The following is a 26,087-nucleotide window of genomic DNA, read 5'->3' on the forward strand; positions in this document are numbered from 1 at the left end:
GCATTCCACTCAGATCGCTCGGGCCTGACGTCAGTAGATAAGATCGAGAAGTGCCAGGAGACGTACCTGCTTGCCTTCGAGCACTACATCAACCACCGCAAGCACAACATTCCCCACTTCTGGCCCAAGCTGCTGATGAAGGTGACAGACCTGAGGATGATCGGGGCGTGCCACGCCAGCCGCTTCCTCCACATGAAGGTGGAATGTCCCAACGAACTCTTCCCTCCGCTCTTCCTGGAGGTCTTCGAGGACCAGGAAGTATGAACTGACTTCTGACCTGGAAGAGATGGAAGAGAGAGGGGGGAATTATTAGGGGAAAAGAAAAGGGGTAAAAAATTGGCCGCTTTCTTTGTTTTGTGAAACACTATCACCACCACCAGCAACACGGATAGTCACCAACAAAAAAGTCTCAGAGAAAAACAAAGGCTTTCTTTTGCGTAGCCGTTTTGATGATTAGTTTCTGGCCGCACTTAGGGCTCTTGTGGCTGCTGGGCCCCACTTTGAGTTGGGGTGTGGGGCTCCCCTCTAAAGTGGGGTTCTCTGGCTGCGCTGTGTGTCTGTATCTAACAGAGAAGCTAGCAGCCCTGAGCGGTGTTCTGCTCCTGTGTTGTTATACCAGGTGCACATGTATGCAAACCCAAACCCCCGAGGTCTGGTTGGAGTACTGGTACTGGTGGAGCTCTGTGTTAGTGGGAGGCAATCGCTCTGAGAGGCAGACAAACATACACACGTACATTCACAAACCTTTACGAAATCAAACCTCACACATAAAGCCACTGATGTACATCTTACATTCACCTAACACACACACACTACTATAGACAAACATATTCCTACATGGGACTGACGTAGCTTTTCAGAGCCGCCCGTCACTCGAGCAGGACAGATAGCTGCTGTATTTTGTCCCACAATCGAGCTTCCATCAGAGCCTCCCCCCTCCAACCTGCTCCCCTCTTTGGCCTCCTCACCGTCCTCCACTGGGACAGTTACCAAGTGTTCCCCCACACTTCTCCCTTTTGAACTCTTCCCTTCCTCCCCCTGATGTGCAGCCAAGACGTTTACTTGTGAACCTACCTCCCTGTACCTTACATACCTCCCTTACACAGAGTTACACATACATCTCCCTTTAGGACAATGCAAACACACACACCTATTTATGGATACAAACAATATCCAATTTGTTGTGCGAAGGTGCAAGTGTACCTTCATGTATATACACAACCCTTTACCCTCATACATACAAGTACTGTATACCTATCTTACTGCATGTATACAGTACACCGGTCTACCTGCATGCACATATACCTCTGTACCTGCGTTATATACCCACTGGTTTACCTCCATGTACTTCTCATCCTATACATACCTGTCTACCTGAATACAGCCATACCTCTTTAACCATATATATATATATACAGTAAACATAACCTTCTGCCTGTGTATATGGGTACCTCTCATCTATACATACCTCTCTGTGTGTACACACACAACAATAGTTTGCTGTTCTTTTACCTCGTATGACAGTTGCTCCTCACCTAGGTTGTGTCATTCCACCCGTCCCAAACATCCACTACATCTCCCGATTGGACTGCACTGCACTTCCTGGTTGCAGACTGTGTGTCTCCTTTATGTTGCCCTGCCCATCACACAGGACTCCTGCCCCCTCTGATGTGGGATTGGTTGAGGGACGGGGAGAGGTGTCGCTTACCTCGCCGGTGGTTACACCACAGGCCCCACCTCCAAACTGACAGATTCTACCTCGCCTCTCTTATCAGTGTAGATGCCCCTCTGAGTGCAAAACACATATACTTCCACAGTTGCCAATATGGACTTGTTTGGTCCCCCTACTACCCTGTTCAGTATGGTTATATGACCCCATGAAATGGGAGAGGCTGCAGAACAACATGCATAGCAGTCTTTATCTTTTACACTTTTCTTTTTGAAGTATTTTTATCACACAGGACCAAGTCTCATAATGGATTCCCCCATCTATCTATGTTCAAGACAAACAACAAACCCACTGGCGGTATAAAGATTCTGTGTCTGACAAACTCAAAGGAAACTTTCTTTCTTAGGAAAAGACAGACCGTACACCTTGGAAGCCAACTGAGCTCGATGGATGGGCCAAAGCATTGTTATTGTAGACGTTGTTATTGTGGTAAACAAACCCGAAAAATACTCTAATCTCTAACTCAGTTCAGTAGTATTCACCTGTGGATGGATACCCTGGTTCTCAATGTGGCAGGTCCAGAGACGAGACAAGAATGAGAGGCCCAGCCAATGCAACCTGCCACATAATGTACTTTTTACAGCACCGTTCACAGTAGCAACCCCCTTTCTCCTAAAGTGTGGAGAAAGGGTTGCCCCAGAGAGCCACAAAGCCTTTGAGATGATTCTCTGACTGTCCTCTCCACACATCCAATCCTACACCCAGCCAGCTCTGCGCTTTCTCTACATGTCCCCCCTCCTCTCTCCTTCAAAGCCATTGACAGTTGTTTGTTTTGCACTAAAGGGATGTCTCCCCCTGTATTTTCCCTATATATGCGCCGTGTTGCGATACAATCCAGATCACCACCGCTCCTAATACAATACCTCCCCTCTCCTGCAGTCTTACCCTAATCCCTAGCTTCAGCCCGGTGCCTAACATTCTGTCACAACACACACACACACACACACACTCTCTCTCAGTATTACCACAAGGGGATTTAAAGGAACCTAGATGCTCTTAACTGTATGGAAAATAGGATGTCATTCAAACACATGCGCGGCGATTGAAAAAGAGATGCCGATCTCAATGTGACTTTCCTACTTAAATAAAGGATGCATAAAAACAGAAAATATGCAGCATAATGATAATCAACTCTGTCACTGTGACTGTCACTGTCACTGTGAACGAGCCAGGCTTTGACCAGACGGTTTTGATAAGGTGTAGAAGAGGGTTTGCTTTTTAGCTGTGAACGACATGGGAATGTTCCCCAGAGGGGTCGTGATTAACAACATGTCGAAGAAAGGGGAGCTTTCCCACACAGCTAGTGGTCCCTAGACTACTGACAATCTCACACAGAATCACTCACCAGCACCGCAGAGCACACTGCCTTCAGACACCATCAAATCGCACCAGCACAGCAGATGGATCCTCAGGCTCTCGCTAGCCATCCTCGTGTCAGGAGAGTGTGTATACAATCAACCGACAAATGTTAGCTTAGGTATGTCCTTCCACGCTACCACCACACCTCCCATTCTCCACACTGTTCCTATTGCACCACCTTAACTAACCACACTACTAAACCAGGGATATCATGTACATTCTGGAACTCAACACGTTTCTTCCCTGACACCCATTCACTTCTTTAAATGGAGACTCTCCATCGAACATGCTTCTTAGTCCAGGACTAGACTTCATCTGGGTCCAGGAAACTAGCCCCAATCTCCCCCTCCCCGTTATGGCAATCCCATGCTTTGCCCTCACTCGCTTTGAACCTCCCCATAACCCCTTCCTCCCCACAACATGGCTGTCTCGCTCCCCTCTGAACATCCAATCGAACCCCAACCAAAAGTAGCACTTTGAGAACTTCGAGGAACGGAAATCCCAGGTACATGAATGATATGTCGTTGTGAGGAATGTAAAAAAAAAAAAAAAAAAAGACTAAATGAAATGGAGAAGTCCCAGACTGAAAATGTTGTGCACTAATAAGTGTCGTTCTGCATATTTGTGATGTCATACTTCTGGGTTGAAATGCTGTTTGTCTGACCGATTGGTCTCAATAAAGGTTTTTTTTTGTTTAGAAAAAGAGACTCAGGACTGAAAACCCAGAAACGGAGGGAAAGATAAGACGACTTGGATAATTGTTTTTTGATTCTTTTAATAATTGCTTTTTGTTTAGCATTTGATTTAATTTCTAAGTTAATGTCTGTGGTGTCGGAGCTTGACTGATATGATGCTTTACTGTGTAAAACAAACAGCTGTAGACACTTTCTGAACGTCTGTGCAGTGTAGGGCTGCGTCCCAAATGACCCCCTATTTCTGACGCAGACTAGGTCTTCATGAAACTTCACTTTGATCTCAGCTGGTTTGTACTGTTCGCTCCAGGTGGAAGACGCCCCTAACTCACTGATCTGTGTTCTGCTTATACTCTACCCAATCTTAACCTTGATCTATAGATGGGTTAAAGTAAAAAGGACCTGAGATGAGAGCTTGGTGGAAACGTCACCCATGAATTTGCCGTCTGTCTGTCTTAATGTAAACAGGAATATTATATATGTTTTATAAGAAAAAAAATCTAAAAATTACATAGCAGAAACCAAAAAAATAGATTTAAACAACTGTTCATACCTCAGAAAATGAAGTTGAAACAGAATGAAAAGGAGTTGTGATTCACATGCATGGATAGCCAGCCGCCGTATCGTACGCTCACATTGTTTGTGTGAAGCTTCTTGACAGGAACTGTATATAAAACGACACCATCTTAAATTCAAGTGGTATTTTAGGCTTTTGACAATCGCTCTGACATCATGCAGTTTCTCACAACCACTTAATCCAATAGGCTCAGATAGACTCACAGGATCAGGAGATGTTTAGGTGAGGTTCCCTCCACATAGTGTGTATTGGGATGTTCTGTCCTGGCTCAGTATTAAATGTAGCTCAACAAGATCTATGTCTATAACTCTTGTTTATGTCCCTCATAACTGCCTAACCAAGCCTGGTCCCAAACTCCTATGGTCATTATCACGGTTGGCAAGACGGCACAAACCGGTCTGGAGGCAGGCTATGTCAGTACCCCTGTAACGCTAGACAAACCATATAGACATTGCTGCTCTGCAGAATGCAACAGTGGCACTTGCGCTCAGACACTCGCCAATCAATTACTTTTGGTTTTATAGGTTATGACAAAAAAAACATACATCGATATATGGTGGCATCCCAGAGCTCTTTATTTGTGTTGTTAAAAAGTTACACTTACTTACGTCAAACACTGTTAATGTCCAGTTTCTTACTTGGGTACGTTTCCCTTCCTCAACCTGCTCTTGAGACAATTCTTTTTCTGAAGTCGGCCATTGAACTATGTCCAAACCATCTTAAACGGTGTGCTTGCTCTTCTCTCAGCTTGCCTTCATGAACACTGATCTGAAAGGACAAAGATAAGTGAAAGCAGTCTGGTGGTAACGCATCCATTTCCTGTCAATTTCCAGTGGTAATCATTAGTCAAGTAGGGCATATAGAATGGGAGATTGTGGGTTAGCTGGGAGCGAACACAGGATAGGCAGAGGGAGTAGTCCATGAACTACTCCTGAGTTTCTCAATCCTGGTCTTTTGTGTTGACAAGGTAAGGGTATTGCCCCTATTATTGCTGACAAGTGAATGACCCTGTTGAGTTTTCAGTTGAACAGTTGTCTGCTCTTCCCACCAGTTGAATGTGTACCTGTAGAGCATGTCTGATTGGAGATGGGATGGTAAAGTTTCTAGACTCAAGGACCAGGATTGGGGAACCACTTTTATGCACCATATTGGTTCTGATAAAAATGAAAAACGTCTGGAATTTCCAGTGAGAGAAACTGTGTCGACGTGTTAACAAATTCACTCAGGTCTGACTCAATGTTATGTAGAGTGGTGAACGGAGGATACAGAATTCTGTGTTTGTGGGAGGTGGTTGTGACCACTTGTTACATTGCTCCTAGACATAAATGTGATTTCACTGGCTTTTTATACACCCCCCAGCACATTGTATTCAAACATGCCATATGTCACACCAACAGGTGACAAATAGTCTAAATATTTACGATGATGCATGAAATTCCCCAGGTAGATCCAAAATGGAAGTCCATTCTGAATGTCACTTTGGATAGCGTAGAAGGCATGACCGAAATATGGTGACAGGGGCATTTGGAAGGTCCCATCAGCAAAGTTATCACGTATAGACACACCAAGCGATCTAAAGTATAGGCCAATCTATTTTCAGAGAATTTATCCTAGTAAAAGAAGACCATTTGGAGCCTGAACACAGACCCGTGCACACTTTCACATGCAGTCATTGCGGAGTGGAAAGCAGCAGGAGGGGGTTGAACTCAGGTATATAAGAAAACAATGATCTTTTCACTTTAATAAATTATTATTTAGACTCAAACCATTGTTCATTCACGCGTCTTTGACTGTCTGTGTTTGTGCCTTGTCTTGGGCAGATGAGAGATAAGTGGGTGTGACAGTGTTGATCAATCGGATCAATCTAGTGTCGTGATTGGCTCAAGCTGTGGTAAACAAGACATGTATACTATTTTGTCATATTGACGCAGTAAGCTCTGTCTCACTGCAGTATCAGATCTCCAAACCCTGGTCCTTAAATGTCCAATTTCAATGGTTAAATAGGCATTCAATTTGAATTTAAGTTGAGGGTTATGGTTTGACCAATCAGATCTTTTGCCACTAATTTGGCAAAAGATCAGAATTGGTCTGCCTGTGCTAATTGAAAAGCCTGCGTACATAAATCATAGTCTTGTGATTTCAGTCTACTGACAGGGTGACGAAAAAGAAGAAACCTGCACACTGCTCTTGCTGGTATCACTGCTCTTTATTAAGCTTTACTTATCGGCCTCGAGGCCTTTGTCACCTCTGACGAAGGCCGATACGTAAAGCTTAATAAATAAAGAGCAGTGTGCGGGTTTCTTTTTTCTCATCTTATTCAATTGTTACCATGCACCTCCAACAAAGATAGCTCAGATGTGCGAGTGCCTTTTTGAATTTTGAGTCTACTGACCGGGAACAAAGGATTTCTTTTCTCCTAAGTGATCATGAGAGGCCGGGGGTTCGGGATCAGGAAATCTGCTTCATTTGACATATTTAGGCAGTGTGGAGTCCCATTTTGAGACCAAGGTGCCTTTTCCAAGGGAGCCCGGCATGACAAGCAATTACACAATCAAGGCAGCATAGAAAATACAAAGAATCAAAAAATATATTAAAAAAATAAAATAATTGAGGCACAAACTCACCAATGATGAAGTAAGTGAAGCCTGGGCTGGGATTCTGGGAATAGCTTCACTCACGGTGGATGGCAGATGCGCTCCGCTGGTCGCTCAATATTGGTAGCCTATTGGTGTTGGTAGCCTAACTACAGACAGATTCGAGTCTTCTCTTTTCAGCCATAACCATTTGATTTCAAAACTGTTTTGAAATATAAGGCCAATGTGGCGCTGCGGCTGTCAGGAAACAGCAGGTAAAAATCGGCGGTTTGATAATAAGCACACTGCTATGCTCGTGATTAAAGCAATTCACTGCTATTTTTTTTAAAGAAGATCTTGATACTCTGTCTACATTATCCTCTCTGGTGTAGTATTTTGAATTGTTTTATTTAGGCCTATGTACAAACAGGACTCATTGTTTAATTTTGGCTAGTTTAATAATTATTTGATTTTGGCAATTTACCCGTTGATGCTGGAGCACGTCCAGCACTCCTACTTCCCACGGCTATGGTCATGTTCCTAACGAAGGCACAAAATGGGAGATACTGTTTCAAAAATCGAGGTGGCCTAAAAGAATGACTTTTCAAATATGAGTTCTCATTTTGGTTTTCCCTTAGAAAAAGGTTTTGATAGTGAATGGGATGGGTAGGTTGTCAGGTTATAGATTCAGTACCCCTCAATTTGTTTAACTTAGCTTATTTTCAAGCTTTATTTCAAGAGTTTTAGAAATGACAAGGTGATACAGAGGTGGAGGAGGTTGGAAGGGACAACTCGGGGGTTGAACCCAGGTCTCCGGCGTGCGTTGAGTGTTACTGCTACAGAATATCTGCCACTTAACTGGGCTTTGATACGTGCAAGATGGCCGACAAATCATAACGTTTGGACAGATAATCTCTTCATATGGTATTATTGCTTGAGACAAGCATCTATTATATCTATGCAAGTTGATGCACAGTAGTGGTTCTTCATCTTTTTCCCCCCCTCCATTTTGATGGCCGCTTGTTGACACTTTTTCTCTTTATAAAACCGCAGTTTTAGCTCAAGTGAAAGCACCGGGTGCCTCTGTAAACTGGTCATCTCTGTATTCCCGTCGCAAGACCCACTGGTTGTTGCTTATTTTTTGTGTTTCTGGGGGAGTGTGTGTCTCACTCCCCCAGAAACACAACCTCATGCAGTAATCATCAGGGTTTCACAGCCTAGGTCTTACACGTATTAGTTATATAAACGTTACTGTTGTTAACCCATGTGGCTATAATGTGCCAAGGTTCTCAGTCAAATAAAAATTCAGGGGTTTTGTCAGACTAAAATGTAAAAGAAAAATAAAAATAGTATTGATTTGTACAAGCAGTGTACTACTACGACACAAACACACAAGACAATTCAGGAAATGTGATTGCGGTCACCAGCTGCTCAAGCCAGTATTCTGTTCACGTTGCATGGTGTTATGTTATGTCCGATATGTGTTGGGCTGACTGGTCCAAACAATCAACCAGCGCAGTTGTAAAAAATTGGGTTTTGAGATTAGTGTTTATTGTTTTAAAATAATATATTTGTATGGTAGTTGTGGCTAGTCTATTCGCAATATATTTCTCTAATAAAGAGAGTATGTATTTATCTGTCTTGGTACAGGTTCTGTTTTGAACTTGAACCTGACTAAGTACAGCACTGTGAACTCGGTGTGAGTTTGCTTTAGATTTGTTGTGGAGGAGATGATGTCATAAAGGCAGTCTTCCTCTCCACCAATCACCAGCCTGTCTTTCCCACCTCGCTCCCTGCCCTTGTTCACTGTGCAAACAGAGCTGCTCTCTCGGCTGCTCTCCGCGTCAGACAGATTGCAAACATCTGAGTTCACAGAGTAACGCACACACACACACACACACACACACACACAGGCTGACGGACTCACTCAGACATCCATTACAGATTTTTCTGCTCAGGAGAGGAGAGTGCTTGCATAACCACAAAGGCACAAAAATAGCGCGCACACACACACTTTCACTCTCACATACACACACTCATCAAATTGCATTACATTAAAAAAGTATACTACTTAGTGCTCAAACCCACACTTAGAAACCTTGTAGATACTGTATATGAGACTGTCGTTAAAATTAAACGAGTGTTTGAGTAAAGTGAAGTGTCCATGGCATCAATACAGTGTTTGAGCACGTGCCTGGGCACAGGTTAATTCAAGCACGACTTCCTTCACCCTGCAAATCTAAATAGCTTGCCGTCCACGCGTCATACAACAATACCGCCCAACCCCCTCTACACACACTCATGCAAAACAGTGTTACGTAAGCAGTAGCGGTGCGTGGATATAATCACTGTGGAAGCCGAGGCCATATCTGTTGTGATAATTGTGTTTGCTCTATAACATGTTAATTCATATGCCTTGTCACCGTGATATATACTGTAGGCCTAAAGGCCGAGACAATAAGAAGACACAGTGGCAGAATAAATTCAACCACACCTTTTTGTTTTATCACGCCATATAGCAAACTCTGTCCAGTGAAGTCCACAAAGCATATTGCAGGTACAGTATCAGACAGTTACATGACCTACAGCGAGGTCAAGCAAGTTAGTGTTTCCAACATTTTCAGACCACTAAACAAATTGATTTAGAACCACAGTTTTTATTGAACCTTTATTTAACTAGGCAAGTCAGTTAAGAACAAATTCTTATTTACAATGACGGCCTACCAAAAGGTGAAAGGCCTCCTACGGGGATGGTGGCTGGGATTAGAAATAAAAATAAATTCAATAACAATATAGGACAAAACACACATCAAGAGAGACAACACAACATAGAGACCTAAGACGACAACACAGCATGGCAGCAGCACAAAACAGGGTACACACATTTGCTGGGCGCAGACAACAGCACAAAGGGCAAGAAGGTAGAGACAACAATACATCACGCAAAGCAGCCACAACTGTTAGTAAGAGTGTCCATGATCGAGTCTTTGAATGAAGAGATGGAGATAAAACTGTCCAGTTTGAGTGTTGTTGTTTTTTGCAGCTCGTTCCAGTCGCTAACTGCAGCAAACTGAAAAGATGAGCGAATCAGGGATGTGTGTGCTTTGGGGACCATTAACAGAATGTGACTGGCAGAACGGGTGGAATATGAGGGCTGCAGTAGATATCTCAGATAGGGGGGTGTGAGGCCTAAGAGGGTTTTATAAATAAATAAGCAACAACCAGTGTGTTTTGCGACGGGTATACGGAGATGACCAGTTTACAGAACAGTATAGAGTGCAGTGATGTGCCCTATAAGGAGCATTGGTGGCAAATCTGATGGCCGAATGGTAAAGAACATCTAGCCGCTCGAGAGCACCCTAACCTGCCGAGCTCTATAAATTACATCTCCATAATCTAGCACGGGTAGGATGGTCATCTGAATCAGGGTTAGTTTGGCAGTTGGGGTGAAAGAGGAGCAATTACGATAGAGGAAACCAAGTCTAGATTTAATTTTAGCCTGCAGCTTTGATATGTGCTGAGAGAAGGACAGTGTACCGTCTAGCTATACCCCCAAGTATTTGTATGAGGCGACTGCCTCAAGCTCTAAACCTTCAGAGGTAGTAATCACACCGGGGGGGAGAGGGGCATTCTTCTTACCAAACCACAACCTTTGTTTTGGAGGTGTTCAGAGCAAGGTTAAGGGCAAAGAAAGCTTGTTGGACACTAAAAGGAGAGTTTAAAACAAAATCCGGGGAGGGGCCAGTTGAGTAGAAGACTATCATCTGCATATAAATGGATGAGAGCGCTTCCTACTACCTGAGCTATGGTGATGTATATGTATTTTTTTTCACGTTTTCAAACAGTTATTTACATTTTCCAACGGGGTGATACTTTTGGGTGAGTTTTTTTTTCTCGACCTGTGTAGCCTCGTTTCACTGCCTAAAATAATCTAGTGTTCAGCGAAATAACACAATGTCAAATACAGGTAGCCTAGACAAATAATTAACATCAATCACATTAACCGTTACTCTCTCGCGGGAATTTCACTAACGGTCCTTATGTAGCCAAACGTAGCTGCTGCTCATTCCGTTTGCTCGAAAAGGGATAAATGGTTAAGAAAGGCTTGCGTCCATAGAGACACAAACGAGCTCTACTGGTAGTACTGCCACTACCAGCAGTACTGCACCTGCACCTGTCGACAACACAAGTTGTTCTGCTTCCACAAGCACATCCAATGCTAGCATCAGTAATTCTACATTTGTTGTTAGCCCAGCTAGCATGGACACTGACAGTTGTGAATCTGATGCAGCCGAAGAGCTACTGCCCCCTTACCCAGGAAAGCACCGAACAACAGACAGGGACATTGGACCATCGGAGAGGCACAAATATCATGAGAACTACATTGATTTGGGGTTCACTTATATTGGGAGTAGTGCCTTTGCTCAGCCACAGTGTGTTATATGTGCGAGAGTACTATCTGACAACTCGATGAAACCTTCACTCTTGCGTAGACATTTAGAAACAAAACATGCCAATTTGAAAAATAAGCCACGGGAATTTTTGGAGCGAGAATTAATGACTTTTGAGTAGTAAGACACGTATAAAAGCAACAGATAACATTAATAAGAAGGGGCTAGAAGCGTCTTATATGGTGAGCTACCGAGTGGCTAGGACAGGCAAGCCACATACTATTGTGGAGGACTTAATTCTTCCTGCTGCCGGCGGGAAATGGCTTTTACAATGCTGGGGGAAAAGGCCAAAAACAGGATACAGACAACGCCTTCATCAAACACTGTTTCATGACGCATCAGTGACATAGCAGGAGATGTTTTGAAACAATTACTGCTTCACATTCAAGCCAGTGAATTCTATGTGTTACAGCTGGATGAGTCAACAGACGTGGCTGGCCTGGCACAGCTCCTGGTATATGTCCGTTACGTTAATGGGGGGTCAATTAAGGAAGACATCCTCTTCTGCAAACCACTGGAAACCAGGACAACAGGAGAGGATATTTTTAAAGTACTGGACAGCTTTGTGACATCAAATGGTCTTTGGTGGTCAAGATGTGTTGGTATCTGTACTGATGGCGCAAAAGCCATGACAGGGAGACATAGTGGAGTGGTACTGTAATGCGTGTGCAAGCAGTTGCTCCCGATGCCACGTGGGTACACTGCAGCATCCACCGAGAGGCTCTTGCTGCCAAGGGAATGCCTGACAGCTTGAAAGTCGTTTTGGACACTACAGTGAAAATGGTTAACTTTGTTGAAGCAAGGCCCCTGAACTCTTGTGTATTTTCTGCGCTATGCAATGATATGGGCCGCGACCATGTAAAACTTTTACAACATACAGAAGTGTGCTGGTTATCAAGGGGCAAAGTATTGACATGTTTTTTTGAATTGAGAGACGAGCTAAACGTTTTCTCTACTGACCATAATTTTCACTTGTCTGACCGCTTGCATGATGAGTTTCTCACACGACTGGCCTATCTTGGTGATGTTTTTTCTTGCCTGAATGATCAGAATCTAGGATCAAATCAAATCAAATCAAATTTTATTAGTCACATACACATGGTTAGCAGATGTTAATGCGAGTGTAGCGAAATGCTTGTGCTTCTAGTTCCGACAATGCAGTAATAACCAACAAGTAATCTAACCTAACAATTCCACAACTACTACCTTATACACACACACAAGTGTAAAGGGATAAAGAATATGTACATAAAGATATATGAATGAGTGGTGGTACAGAACTGCATGGCAAGATGCAGTAGATGGTATAGAGTACGGTATATACATATGAGATGAGTACTGTAGGGTATGTAAACATAAAGTGGCATAGTTTAAAGTGGCTAGTGGTACATGTATTACATAAAGATGGCAAGATGCAGTAGATATAGAGTACAGTATATACATATGAGATGGGTAATGTAGGGTATGTAAACATTATATTAAGTGGCATTGTTTAAAGTGGCTAGTGGTACATTTTTACATAATTTCCATCAATTCCCATTTTTAAAGTGGCTGGAGTTGAGTCAGTATGTTGGCAGCGGCCGCTAAATGTTAGTGGTGGCTGTTTAACAGTCTGATGGCCTGGAGATAGAAGCTGTTTTTCAGTCTCTCGGTCCCTGCTTTGATGCACCTGTACTGACCTCGCCTTCTGGATGATAGCGGGGTGAACAGGCAGTGGCTTGGGTGGTTGTTGTCCTTGATGATCTTTATGGCCTTCCTGTGACATCGGGTGGTGTAGGTGTCCTGGAGGGCAGGTAGTTTGCCCCCGGTGGTGCGTTCTGCAGACCTCACTACCCTCTGGAGAGCCTTACGGTTGTGGGCGGAGCAGTTGCCGTACCAGGCGGTGATACAGCCCGACAGGATGCTCTCGATTGTGCATCTGTAGAAGTTTGTGAGTGCTTTTGGTGACAAGCCGAATTTCTTCAGCCTCCTGAGGTTGAAGAGGCGCTGCTGCGCCTTCTTCACAACGCTGTCTGTGTGGGTGGACCAATTCAGTTTGTCCGTGATGTGTACACCGAGGAACTTAAAACTTTCCACCTTCTCCACTACTGACCCGTCGATGTGGATAGGGGGGTGCTCCCTCTGCTGTTTCCTGAAGTCCACAATCATCTCCTTTGTTTTGTTGACGTTGAGTGTGAGGTTATTTTCCTGACACCACACTCCGAGGGCCCTCACCTCCTCCCTGTAGGCCGTCTCGTCGTTGTTGGTAATCAAGCCTACCACTGTAGTGTCATCCGCAAACTTGATGATTGAGTTGGAGGCGTGCATGGCCACGCAGTCGTGGGTGAACAGGGAGTACAGGAGAGGGCTCAGAACGCACCCTTGTGGGGCCCCAGTGTTGAGGATCAGCGGGGTGGAGATGTTGTTACCTACCCTCACCACCTGGGGGCGGCCCGTCAGGAAGTTCAGGACCCAGTTGCACAGGGCGGGGTCGAGACCCAGGGTCTCGAGCTTGATGACGAGTTTGGATGGTACTATGGTGTTAAATGCTGAGCTGTAATCGATGAACAGCATTCTCACATGGGTATTCCTCTTGTCCAGATGGGTTAGGGCAGTGTGCAGTGTGGTTGCGATTGCGTCGTCTGTGGACCTATTGGGTCGGTAAGCAAATTGGAGTGGGTCTAGGGTGTCCGGTAGGGTGGAGGTGATATGGTCCTTGACTAGTCTCTCAAAGCACTTCATGATGACGGAAGTGAGTGCTACGGGGCGGTAGTCGTTTAGCTCAGTTACCTTAGCTTTCTTGGGAACAGGAACAATGGTGGCCCTCTTGAAGCATGTGGGAACAGCAGACTGGGATAAGGATTGATTGAATATGTCCGTAAACACACCAGCCAGCTGGTCTGCGCATGCTCTGAGGACGCGGCTGGGAATGCCGTCTGGGCCTGCAGCCTTGCGAGGGTTAACACGTTTAAATGTTTTACTCACCTCGGCTGCAGTGAAGGAGAGCCCGCAGGTTTTGGTAGGGGGCCGTGTCAGTGGCACTGTATTGTCCTCAAAGCGGGCAAAAAAGTTGTTTAGCCTGTCTGGGAGCAAGACATCCTGGTCCGCGACGGGGCTGGTTTCCTTTTTGTAATCCGTGATTGACTGTAGACCCTGCCACATACCTCTTGTGTCTGAGCTGTTGAATTGCGACTCGATTTTGTCTCTGTACTGGGACTTAGCCTGTTTGATTGCCTTGCGGAGAGAATAGCTACACTGTTTGTATTCGGTCATGCTTCCGGTCACCTTGCCCTGGTTAAAAGCAGTGGTTCGCGCTTTCAGTTTCACGCGAATGCTGCCGTCAATCCACGGTTTCTGGTTTGGGAATGTTTTAATCGTTGCTGTGGGTACGACATCGTCAATGCACTTCCTAATGAACTCGCTCACCGAATCAGCATATTCGTCAATATTGTTGTTGGACGCAATGCGGAACATATTCCAATCCGCGTGATCGAAGCAGTCTTGAAGCGTGGATTCAGATTGGTCGGACCAGCGTTGAACAGACCTGAGCGCGGGAGCTTGTTGTTTTAGTTTCTGTTTGTAGGCTGGAATCAACAAAATGGAGTCGTGGTCAGCTTTTCCGAAAGGGGGGCGGGGGAGGGCCTTATATGCGTCGCGGAAATTAGTATAACAATGATCTAGGGTTTTTCCAGCCCTGGTAGCACAATCGATATGCTGATAGAATTTAGGGAGTTTTGTTTTTAGATTAGCCTTGTTAAAATCCCCAGCTACGATGAATGCAGCCTCAGGGTGTGTGGTTTCCAGTTTACAAAGAGTCAGATAAAGTTCGTTCAGGGCCATCGATGTGTCTGCTTGGGGGGGAACAGGGACTCTCCGCAACTATTCAATGTGCGGGACAAAATTAAGGCTGTGATTAAGAAGTTGGAGCTCTTCTCTGTCTGCATAACAAGGACAACACACAGGTCTTTCCATCATTGTATGATTTTTTTTGTGTGCAAATGAACTCAAGCTTACAGACAATGTCAAATGTGATAAAGCGAAGCACCTGAGTGAGTTGGGTGCACAATTAAGCAGGTACTTTCCCGAAACGGATGATACAAACAACTGGATTCGTTATCCCTTTCATGCCCTGTCTCCAGTCCACTTACCGATATCTGAACAAAGAGAGGCTCACCAAAATTGCAACAAGCGGTTCTGTGAAAATTGAATTTAATCAGAAGCCACTGCCAGATTTCTGGATTGGGCTGCGCTCAAAGTATCTTGCCTTGGCAAATCAATCTGTTAAGACACTGATGCCCTTTGCAACCACATACCTATGTGAGAGTGGATTCTCAACCATCACTAGCATGAAAACAACTAAATACAGGCACAGACCGTGTGTGGAAAATGATTTAAGTCAGACTCCAATACAACACAACTTTGCAGAGTTACAGTTGAAGTCAGAAGTGTACATACACCTTAGCCAAATACATTTAAACTCAGTTTCACAGTTCCTGACATTTAATTATTGTAAAAAATCACTGTCTTAAGTCAGTTAGGATCACCACTTTATTTTAAGAATGTGACATGTCAGAATAATAGAGAATTATTTCAGCTTTTATTTCTTTCATCACATTCCCAGTGGGTCAGAAGTTTACATACACTCAATTAGTATTTGGTAGCATTGCCTTTAAATTGTTTAACTTGGGTCAAACATTTCGGGCAGCCTTCCACAAGCTTCCCACAATAAGTTGGGTGAATTTTGGCCCATTCCTCCTGACAAAGCTGGTATAACTGAGTCAGGTTAGTAGGCCTCCTTGTTCGCACATGCTTTTTCAGTTTTGCCCACAAATTTTCAATGGGATTGGGTCAGGGCTTTTGATGGCCATTCCAATACCTTGACTTTGTTGTCCTTAAGCCATTTTGCTACAACTTTGGAAATATGCTTGGGGTCATTGTCCATTTGGAAGACCCATTTGCAACCAAGCTTTAACTTCCTGACTGATGTCTTGAGATGTTGCTTCAATATATCCACATAATGTACTTTCCTCATGATTCTTTTTCCTCCAAACATAACGATGGTCATTATGGCCAAACAGTTATATTTTTGTTTCATCAGACCAGAGGACATTTCTCCAAAAAGTACGATCTTTGTCCCCATGTGCAGTTGCAAACCGTAGTCTGGCTTTTTTATGGCGGTTTTGGAACAGTGGCTTCTTCCTTGCTGAGCGGCCTTTCAGGTTATGTCGACAGAGGACTCATTTTACTGTGGCTGTAGATACTTTTGTACCCGTTTCCTCCAGCATCTTCACAAGGTTCTTTGCTGTTCTGGCACTTTTTGCACCAAATTACGTTCATCTCTAGGAGACAGAAGGCATGGTGTTTATGCTTGCGTACTATTGTTTGTACAGATGAACGTGGTACCTTCAGGCGTTTGGAAATTGCTCCCAAGGATGAACCAGACTTGTGGAGGTCAAGCAAAGAGGCACTGAGTTTGAAGGTAGGCCTTGAAATATATCCACAGGTACACCTCCAATTGACTCAAATGATGTCAATTAGTCTATCGGAAGCTTCTAAAGCCATGACATCATTTTCTGGAATTTTCCAAGCTGTTTAAAGGCACAGTCAACTTAGTGTATGTAAACCTCTGACCCACTGGAATTCTGATACAGTGAATTGTAAACAATTGTTGGAATAATGACTTGTCATGCACAAAGTAGATGTCCTAACCGACTTGCCAAAACTGTAGTTTGTTAACAAGAAATTTGTGGAGTGGTTGAAAAACTAGTTTTAATGACTCCAACCTAAGTATATGTAAACTTCCGACTTCAACTCTATGTGCATCCTTTCAAGCACACCCTTCTCATTAACCTGTGCTGAGTTATTCACAATTTTCGATGAACAAATAAGGTTTTATATGTAAGATGGCTAAATATAGAGCAAAATTATCGATAGTTATTATTTGTGCCCTGGTCCTATAAGAGCTCTTTGTCACTTCCCATGAGCCAGGTAGTGACAAAAACCCACACTCATTCTTATGTTGAATAAATGTACCATATAGCGTGTGTGTGTGGCAGGCTTACAATGATGGCAAAAAAAACTACTTTTGAGAGTGAGCTGGAGGTTGAATGTTTTAAGGGGTTCGTGACTATAGAAAGTTTGGGAACCACTGGTCTACCGTATCAAAAGCTTTGGCCAAGTCAATAAAAATACCAGCACAACATTTATTAGAATCAAGGGCAATGGTGATATCATTGAGGACCTTTTAAGGTTGCGGTGACACATCCATAACCTGAGCGTACCAGAGAGAATACTATAGACATCAAGAAAGCCAGTCAGTTGATTTATTGACAAGTTTTTTTTCAACACTTTTGATGAACAGGGCAAAATCGAAATAGGCCTATAATCCCCTATAAATAAAGGACTAACCATGGCTGCCTTCCAAGCAATGGGAACCTCCCCAGAGAGGTTACAGCCAGTCGCAAAGAAACCAGGAGCTGCCTCCACTATTCCAACACCACTTCAACTTCATCAAATCACCTACAGTGGGGCAAAAAAGTATTTAGTCAGCCACCAATTGTGCAAGTTCTCCCACTTAAAAAGATGAGAGGCCTGTAATTTTCATCATAGGTACACTTCAACTATGACAGACAAAATGAGGGAAAAAAATCCAGAAAATTACATTGTAGGATTTTTAATGAATTTATTTGCAAATTATGGTGGAAAATAAGTATTTGGTCACCTACAAACAAGCAAGATTTCTGGCTCTCACAGACCTGTAATTTCTTCTTTAAGAGGCTCCTCTGTCCTCCACTTGTTACCTGTATTAATGGCACCTGTTTGAACTTGTTATCAGTATAAAAGACACCTGTCCACAACCTAAAACAGTCACACTCCAAACTCCACTATGGCCAAGACCAAAGAACTGTCAAAGGACACCAGAAACAAAATTGTAGACCTGCACCAGGCTGGGAAGACTGAATCTGCAATAGGTAAGCAGCTTGGTTTGAAGAAATCAACTGTGGGAGCAATTATTAGGAAATGGAAGACATACAAGACCACTGATAATCTCCCTCGATCTGGGGCTCCACGCAAGATCTCACCCCGTGGGGTCAAAAGGATCACAAGAACGGTGAGCAAAAATCCCAGAACCACACGGGGGGACCTAGTGAATGACCTGCAGAGAGCTGGGACCAAAGTAACAAAGCCTACCATCAGTAACACACTACGCCGCCAGGGACTCAAATCCTGCAGTGCCAGACGTGTCCCCCTGCTTAAGCCAGTACATGTCCAGGCCCGTCTGAAGTTTGCTAGAGAGCATTTGGATGATCCAGAAGAAGATTGGGAGAATGTCAGATGAAATCAAAATATAACTTTTTGGTAAAAACTCAACTCGTCGTGTTTGGAGGACAAAGAATGCTGAGTTGCATCCAAAGAACACCATACCTACTGTGAAGCATGGGGGTGGAAACATCATGCTTTGGGGCTGTTTTTCTGCAAAGGGACCAGGACGACTGATCCGTGTAAAGGAAAGAATGAATGTATCGTGAGATTGAGTGAAAACCTCCTTCCATCAGCAAGGGCATTGAAGATGAAACGTGGCTGTGTCTTTCAGCATGACAATGATCCCAAACACACCGCCTGGGCAACAAAGGAGTGGCTTCGTAAGAAGCATTTCGAGGTCCTGGAGTGGCCTAGCCAGTCTCCAGATCTCAACCCCATAGAAAATCTTTGGAGGGAGTTGAAAGTCCGTGTTGCCCAGCAACAGCCCCAAAACATCACTGCTCTAGAGGAGATCTGCATGGAGGAATGGGCCAAAATACCAGCAACAGTGTGTGAAAACCTTGTGAAGACTTACAGAAAACGTTTGACCTCTGTCATTGCCAACAAAGGGTATATAACAAAGTATTGAGAAACTTTTGTTATTGACCAAATACTTATTTTCCACCATAATCTGCAAATAAATTCATTAAAAATCCTACAATGTGATTTTCTGGATTTTTTTTCTCATTTTGTCTGTCATAGTTGAAGTTACAGGCCTCTCTCATCTTTTTAAGTGGGAGAAATTGCACAATTGGTGGCTGACTAAATACTTTTTTGCCCCACTGTATGCTTCGTCTAACACAGTGACGACTAAAAGATACCAAAAACTATTTAGACCAATCAACATGGGCGTGTTTAACTATTCTTGTGGGGACCAGCAGTCCCCACAATCATAGTACACAAACAAACAATTTGACCAACTGGGGGCATTTTCTTAGTCCCCACGAGGTCAAATGTATAGGGGGTTTTGGGTTAAGGTTAGAAATAGGGTTAGGGTTAGAATTACGTTAAGGGTTAGGAGGTAGGGTTAATTTTAGGATTAGAAGCTAGGGTTAGGTTTTTGGGAAAGGGACCATTTTAGCTAGCTGGCTAGCTAGCCACCGGAGGACAAAAACACAACAATTCAGCCTCCCGGGTGGCACAGTGGTCTAGGGCACTGCATCGCAGCGCTAGCTGTGCCACCAGAGTCTCTGGGTTCGCGCCCAGGCTCTGTCGCAGCCGGCCGCGACCGGGGGGTCCGTGGGGCGCCGCACAATTGGCCTAGCGTCGTCCGGGTTAGGGAGGGTTTGGCCGGTAGGGATATCCTTGTCTCATCGCGCTCCAGCGACTCCTGTGGCGGGCCGGGCGCAGTGCGCGCTAACCAAGGGGGGCGGGTGCACGGTGTTTCCTCCAACACATTGGTGCGGCTGGCTTCCGGGTTGGAGGCGCGCTGTGTTAAGGTTGTGCTTTGGAGGACGCATGACTTTCGACTTTCGTCTCTCCCGAGCCCGTACGGGAGTTGTAGCGATGAGACAAGATAGTAATTACTAGCGATTGGATACCACGAAAATTGGGGAGAAAAGGAGGTAAAATTAAAATAAAATAAAAACACAACAATTCAAGTTTTTCTGTCAGTGACATATGCTCTCAATGGGATTTGATGGCAGTGATGCAAAAATCCAAGCTGGCTTCCTTTGACATTTTTTTTGTTGTTGTTGGTACACCAAGACCATTCACAGTTGAACTCGCTCAGTTTAGTTCAACACTGATTGGCACTTTTTTTATACTCTTTTTATCAAGGGAGGCTAAATGCTCGCTGGCTTTCCTTGCCTTCAATGCTAGGGGCGGCAACAATGTCATACTCGTTTGGACCAGAGAGCTTCAGATAGATGGCCTACACGTGGAGAGACAGAGGGGCACTGTTTTGCTCGCTCGGATGCTTTCTCCTGTGAGATACATTGAGTTTCTTGCGAATTGAAAGAAAATTGTGCAACACAGAGAGACGAAAGCTAAATTATTGTATTTTCTTTCTTCTTCCCTTGGTATCCAGGAATACACGCCACTGTACATAAGCATATTACCCTCTCATTCACTAGCCTAGATGTGTCCTCAGCTCAACTTTGAGGCTCAGGGGAGGACAGGGAGAGGGAGAAGGGGGGCCTCTGGGAGCACACCCACACTGACCCTGCCTGTCAGAAACACACACACAAATAGAGCTTTCCCCAGGTTTAATAAGAGACTTGCTAAAGACTTTGGCAGGAAGAAGTTGGGGATTTGTATGAAAGAGGGGGGAGGATGGAGGGAGTGTGGGAAAGAAAGGCATTGTTGTGTTTAAGTCAGGAGGTAAAGAAAAACTGAACTGAATGAGAAAGAGAAACCATCGAACATTAATCTCATCTCACCATCGAACATTAATAATTCTTAATGATCGGCTATGAAAAGCCAACTGACATTTATTCCTGATTATTATTTGACCATGCTTGTCATTTATGAACATTTTGAAAATCTTGGCTCTCTCTAATTCTCTCCTTCTCTCTCTCTTTCTCTCTCTCGGAGGACCTGAGCCCTGGGACCGTGCGTCGGGGCTGCCGGGCGTGATGGCTCCTTGCTGTCCCCAGTCCACCTGGCCTTGCTGCAATTCCAGTTTCAGCTGTTCTGCCTGCGGTTATGGAACCGCCACCTGTCCCGGACCTGCTATTTTCAACTCTTGATGATCGGCTATGAAAAGCCAACTGAAAATTATTCATGATTATTATTTGACCATGCTTGTCACTTATGAACATTTTGAACATCTTGGCATAGTTCTGTTATAATCTCCACCCAGCACAGCCAGAAGAGGACTGGCCACCCCTCATAGCCTGGTTCCTCTCTAGGTTTCTTCCTAGGTTTTGGCCTTTCTAGGGAGTTTTTCCTAGCCACCGTGCTTCTACACCTGCATTGCTTGCTGTTTGGAGTTTTAGGCTGGGTGTCTGTACAGCACTTCGAGATATTAGCTGATGTACGAAGGGCTATATAAAATAAACTTGATTTGATTTAAATCTATACATATGAAAACTGATGAATCAAATGAGCAATAAACAATAATATTAGCAGTGAGTGACATAGTTAAAAAGAGGATCTATCTGTGGAAGGTCATTAGGAATTTCAGTTCTCAGCAGTGGTTTGTTGCTAGTTGGGGAATGAAACTTTGGTGTAGGGATAAGAAAGCACATGCACAGTAGGGAATTTTACAGGTGAGAATAACATTGAGCATGTGGTTTCAGTTGGTCTTGGATGTGATAGGGATAAGGGGTTGTAAAGTCAACTCCAGACAGTCATTGGCTAATTTCTGTTTCTTGTCTCTTCCCCATCTAGTAAGCTGTGAGAAAAAGATCACAGCTCTGCTGTTCTAGGATCGGTTTTGCCTTTTAAATCATAATGAATAAGAAGGGGCATGTAATCGGTGTCAGAGTATGAGAGCTGATCTAGGATCAGTTCCCACTTTCAAGTAATCATTTGTATTATTATTATCTAAAAGGCAGAACTGATCCTAGATCAGCACTCCTCCTCGTAGGCGCTTTGTGAATCAAATCAAATTTTATTAGTCACATGCGCTGAATACAACAGGTATTACTGTGAAATGTAGACCTTAGTGAAATGCTTACTTAGGAGCCCCTAACCAACAATACAGTTTAAAAATGAAAAATAAATATGGATAAGAGTAACAAGTAATTAAAGAGCAGCAGTAAGATAACAATAGCGAGACTATATACAGGGTGGTACCGGTACAGAGTCAATGTGCGGGGGCACCGGTTAGTTGAGGTAATGTGTGCATGTGGGTAGAGTTATTAAAGTGACTATGCATAGATGATAACAGAGTAGCAGCGGTGTAAAAGAGGGGGGGGGGGAATGCAAATAGTCTGGGTTGCCATTTGATTAAGTGTTCAGTAGTCTTATGGCTTGGGGGTAGAAGCTGTTTAGAAGTCTCTTGGACCTAGACTTGGCGCTTCGGTACCTCTTGCCGTGCGGTAGCAGAGAGAACCGTCTATGACTAGGGTGGCTGGAGTCTTTGCCAATTTTTAGGGCCTTCCTCTGACCCCACCTGGTATTGAGGTCCTGGATGGCAGGGAGCTTGGCCCCAGTGATGTACTGGGCCGTTCACACTACCCTCTGTAGTGCCTTGCGGTCGGAGACCGAGCAGTTGCCATACCAGGCAGTGATGCAACCAGTCAGGATGCTCTCGATGGTGCAGTTGTTGAACCTTTTGAGGATCTGAGGACCCATACCAAATCTTTTCAGTCTCCTGAGGTGGAATAGGTTTTGTCGTGCCCTCTTCACGACTGTCTTGGTGTGCTTGGACCATGTTCGTTTGTTGGTGATGTGGACACCAAGGAACTTGACGCTCTCAACCTGCTCCACTACAGCCCCGTCGATGAGAATGGGGGCCTGCTCGGTCCTCTTTTTCCTGTGGTCCACAATCATCTCCTTTGTCTTGATCACGTTGAGGGAGAGGTTGTTGTCTCTGACCTCCTCCCTATATGCTGTCTCGTCATTGTCGGTGATCAGGCCTACCACTGTTGTGTCATTGGCAAACTTAATGATGGTGTTGGAGTTGTGCCTGGCCGTGCAGTCATGAGTGAACAGGGAGTACAGGAGGGGGCTGAGCACGGACCCCTGAGGGGCCCCTGTGTTGAGGATCAGCGTGGCGGATGTGTTGTTACCTACCACTACTCTGAGACGCTTTGTGAATACAGGTCCAGTTACCCTCATCCTACCCTATTCCTGAGGGTATGCAGGCATTACAGGATTATCAGCAGAGCCAGCCCCAGACCAGTTGATACAGACAGAACACCAAATGTTGTCCAGCCTGATAATCTGCTGCTCACATATCAAATTCATTTATATAGCCCTTCTTACATCAGCTGATATGTCAAAGTGCTGTACAGAAACCCAGCCTAAAACCCCAAACAGCAAGCAATGCAGGTGTAGAAGCACGGTGTCTAGGAAAAACTCCCTAGAAAGGCCAAAACCTAGGAAGAAACCTAGAGAGGAACCAGGCTATGAGGGTTGGCCAGTCCTCTTCTGGCTGTGCCGGGTGGAGATTATAACAGAACATGGCCAAAATGTTCATAAATATAAAAAATAACGACAAAACTAAATAAGAAATACTATCTGTAATTTCTGGTTTCTTCTTTCAAACAAAACAGGCAATTAAACAAACAGCTAAATAACAGTTTGACTATGTTCAGTTCGCAAACTATTACATCTGAGATATAATATGCAGCTGCTCTTTTACCATCTTACCACAGCACCCTCACCAGGACAAATTGATGAATGTCCCAAATTAGTTAATTTACTTACTGCCCTCTGCTCGTCTCCTCCCCTTCATCTGCAATGTTTGAAAAATTGCGGGTGACGACAACATGGTGGAAGCTCATCATTAGGCTAGTCCCAAATGGCACCCTATTCCGTTGACCAGAGCCCTATGGCCCTGTATCATGAAAAGAGAGAACAATCACAGGACCTTGTTTGGGACCAAGTGCACGGACCAGTGTTTGTCAGTTAAAGGTGAGCTTCTGTGCCCACAAGAACCGATATGTACACAGTACTTACTTTGCATAAAGATCCAGTAATGGAGAAAAACATGACAATGACGTGCAGATACAAAAATAAATGCATTTCTGTTCATATTTTATAGCCTACATACAATAAGACATACATCAAAATTGTACATTTAATATCCAGTACATAGGTTAACTACATAAGTCTCTAACTAAAAAGTAACCAAATATCTGGCAGTGTTTACCATTCTTGCAGTGTTTACATCGTAGAACGTAAAATAAACTGTGAATACAGTGAATTGGCTAGATCATTAATTTGGTGTTTCACATGATCTGTGTTACCGGCAATGGGAAGCTCACATATGATAGAACAGATGGGATTGGGAGGACTGTCTGTCATACAAACGATTAGCCAGGGGTCTTAGTTTAGTCCTCATGCCCTGTGTGTGTGTGTAAGAATATAGCATGATCTCAGTAACACTGTGGGCCTCACTATGTTAACCATCACACAGTTTCTCATAAATGTGCAACAAAAATACATGCTACAACAAAATGGGAACTATTTCTCTTTTAGACACTTGATGGAACAGGAGGAAAAGTAAACCTGACAGCATAACCATTCAATGGTTCGCTAGAAATCACCTTGACGAGTAGATGGAAGCTCCACAGCACAGAGGCTAGACAAGACTGGCAGTGTGACTGACTGAAGGAATTGGGTCAAGGTTGGATTGAGAGAAGGTAGTTGCTGAGAGACGGAGGCGGAGTTGTAGGGATGGTAGCAGCATTGTTCCTGAGTGCGAGGATTCACTTGTATACAATGCCTGTCTGAATAGAAATCAAAGGACAAGTCATGCTTGAACCAGCCTACAAAACAAGGATGGCAGTCAGTGAATGTGTGTCTCTGTGTACATCTACAGGTACATACTTTTCAGGTGTCCTGAATACCTACACACTTTCACGTGTCTGTTTATTTGTATATACTTGTAAGGTACGAGAACAAGGGAAAGAAACAAAGAAACCCCCCTCCGCCCAAAACTGGAATTGGTTCTAGAACTTTCCTTCGGCCGCCAGCGTCTCATTGAGGCGACACAGCTGCCGCAGGAAGCCGTCATTAGGGTTGATCTCTCTCTTCAGTCGTACCATGGACTGTGCGGAGAGAACATCCATCCTGTGGCGCAGCATCAGGTATGCGATGACCAGCTTCGGGGAGCGGCTGTAGCCCTCTCTGCAGTAGACATACACTTTACCTGAGGGACGTGGAGAGGGGCTAGAGGTCAGAGAGAACGGGACACAATATAGGATCAACTAATAGGATGCAATATTGCAACAAATAAGGATAAAATATTACATCAAATACTGGGATAAAATGTTGCATCAAAATGTATTTCATTTATTTCTAAGTTGAGACAATTCTGCATTTGAATTCAACTAAATTTCCAGGTCCTAAATGCACGATGCCAAAAATCTATTAAAATAGAATTGATTCTTCTGAAGTCGACTCTGCAACCATCCCTAGTGTGATCGTGTTGAAACTGGGTCATCCCATTAGACCACAAAAGCCCCTTTTTCATCATCTTAGCGCGATGATGTCATGTACTGTGATTTATTGTATTATATTCCACTGATCTCATCCAAAGGCTGACAACCGCAACAATACACTGTTACCTTACCCTTCCCATCTTTGTTTTACATTAAAAGAAAGAGGTGGCTAGACACTCGCTCTAAGTGTTTTGTTCCGTCGGCCTGCACTTCACCGACTCGTGTGCAACAAAGTACCGTAGGTGTCATAACTGTTACAAACCTGGAGTGGTACTGTATACAGGCATATACAGTGCCTTCAGAAAGTATTCATACCCCTTGACTTATTTCACATTTTGTTGTTACACCCTGAATTAAAAATGGCTTA

At 44.1% G+C, this 26,087-nt stretch overlaps 1 protein-coding gene across 3 annotated transcripts in view; it reads left to right on the top strand.

The window, feature by feature from the left end:
- Positions 1-26,073, top strand: part of LOC139581451 (thyroid hormone receptor alpha) — a 134,073-nt gene extending 108,000 nt beyond the window's left edge. For 2 of the 3 annotated variants that reach the window (XM_071411232.1, XM_071411241.1), the window contains one exon: positions 14-3,791. In XM_071411232.1, the coding sequence (XP_071267333.1) occupies positions 14-264 (251 nt within the window). In that variant the 3' untranslated portion in view covers positions 265-3,791. Of the gene's footprint in view, positions 1-13; positions 3,792-18,622; positions 18,638-25,232 lie in introns of those variants that run through there. The other variant, XM_071411249.1, reaches the window with a different exon arrangement.
- The last annotated feature ends 14 nt before the right edge of the window (positions 26,074-26,087 follow it).

This window comes from Salvelinus alpinus, chromosome 1 (genome assembly GCF_045679555.1).
Source record: "Salvelinus alpinus chromosome 1, SLU_Salpinus.1, whole genome shotgun sequence".
Lineage (NCBI taxonomy): Eukaryota > Metazoa > Chordata > Actinopteri > Salmoniformes > Salmonidae > Salvelinus > Salvelinus alpinus.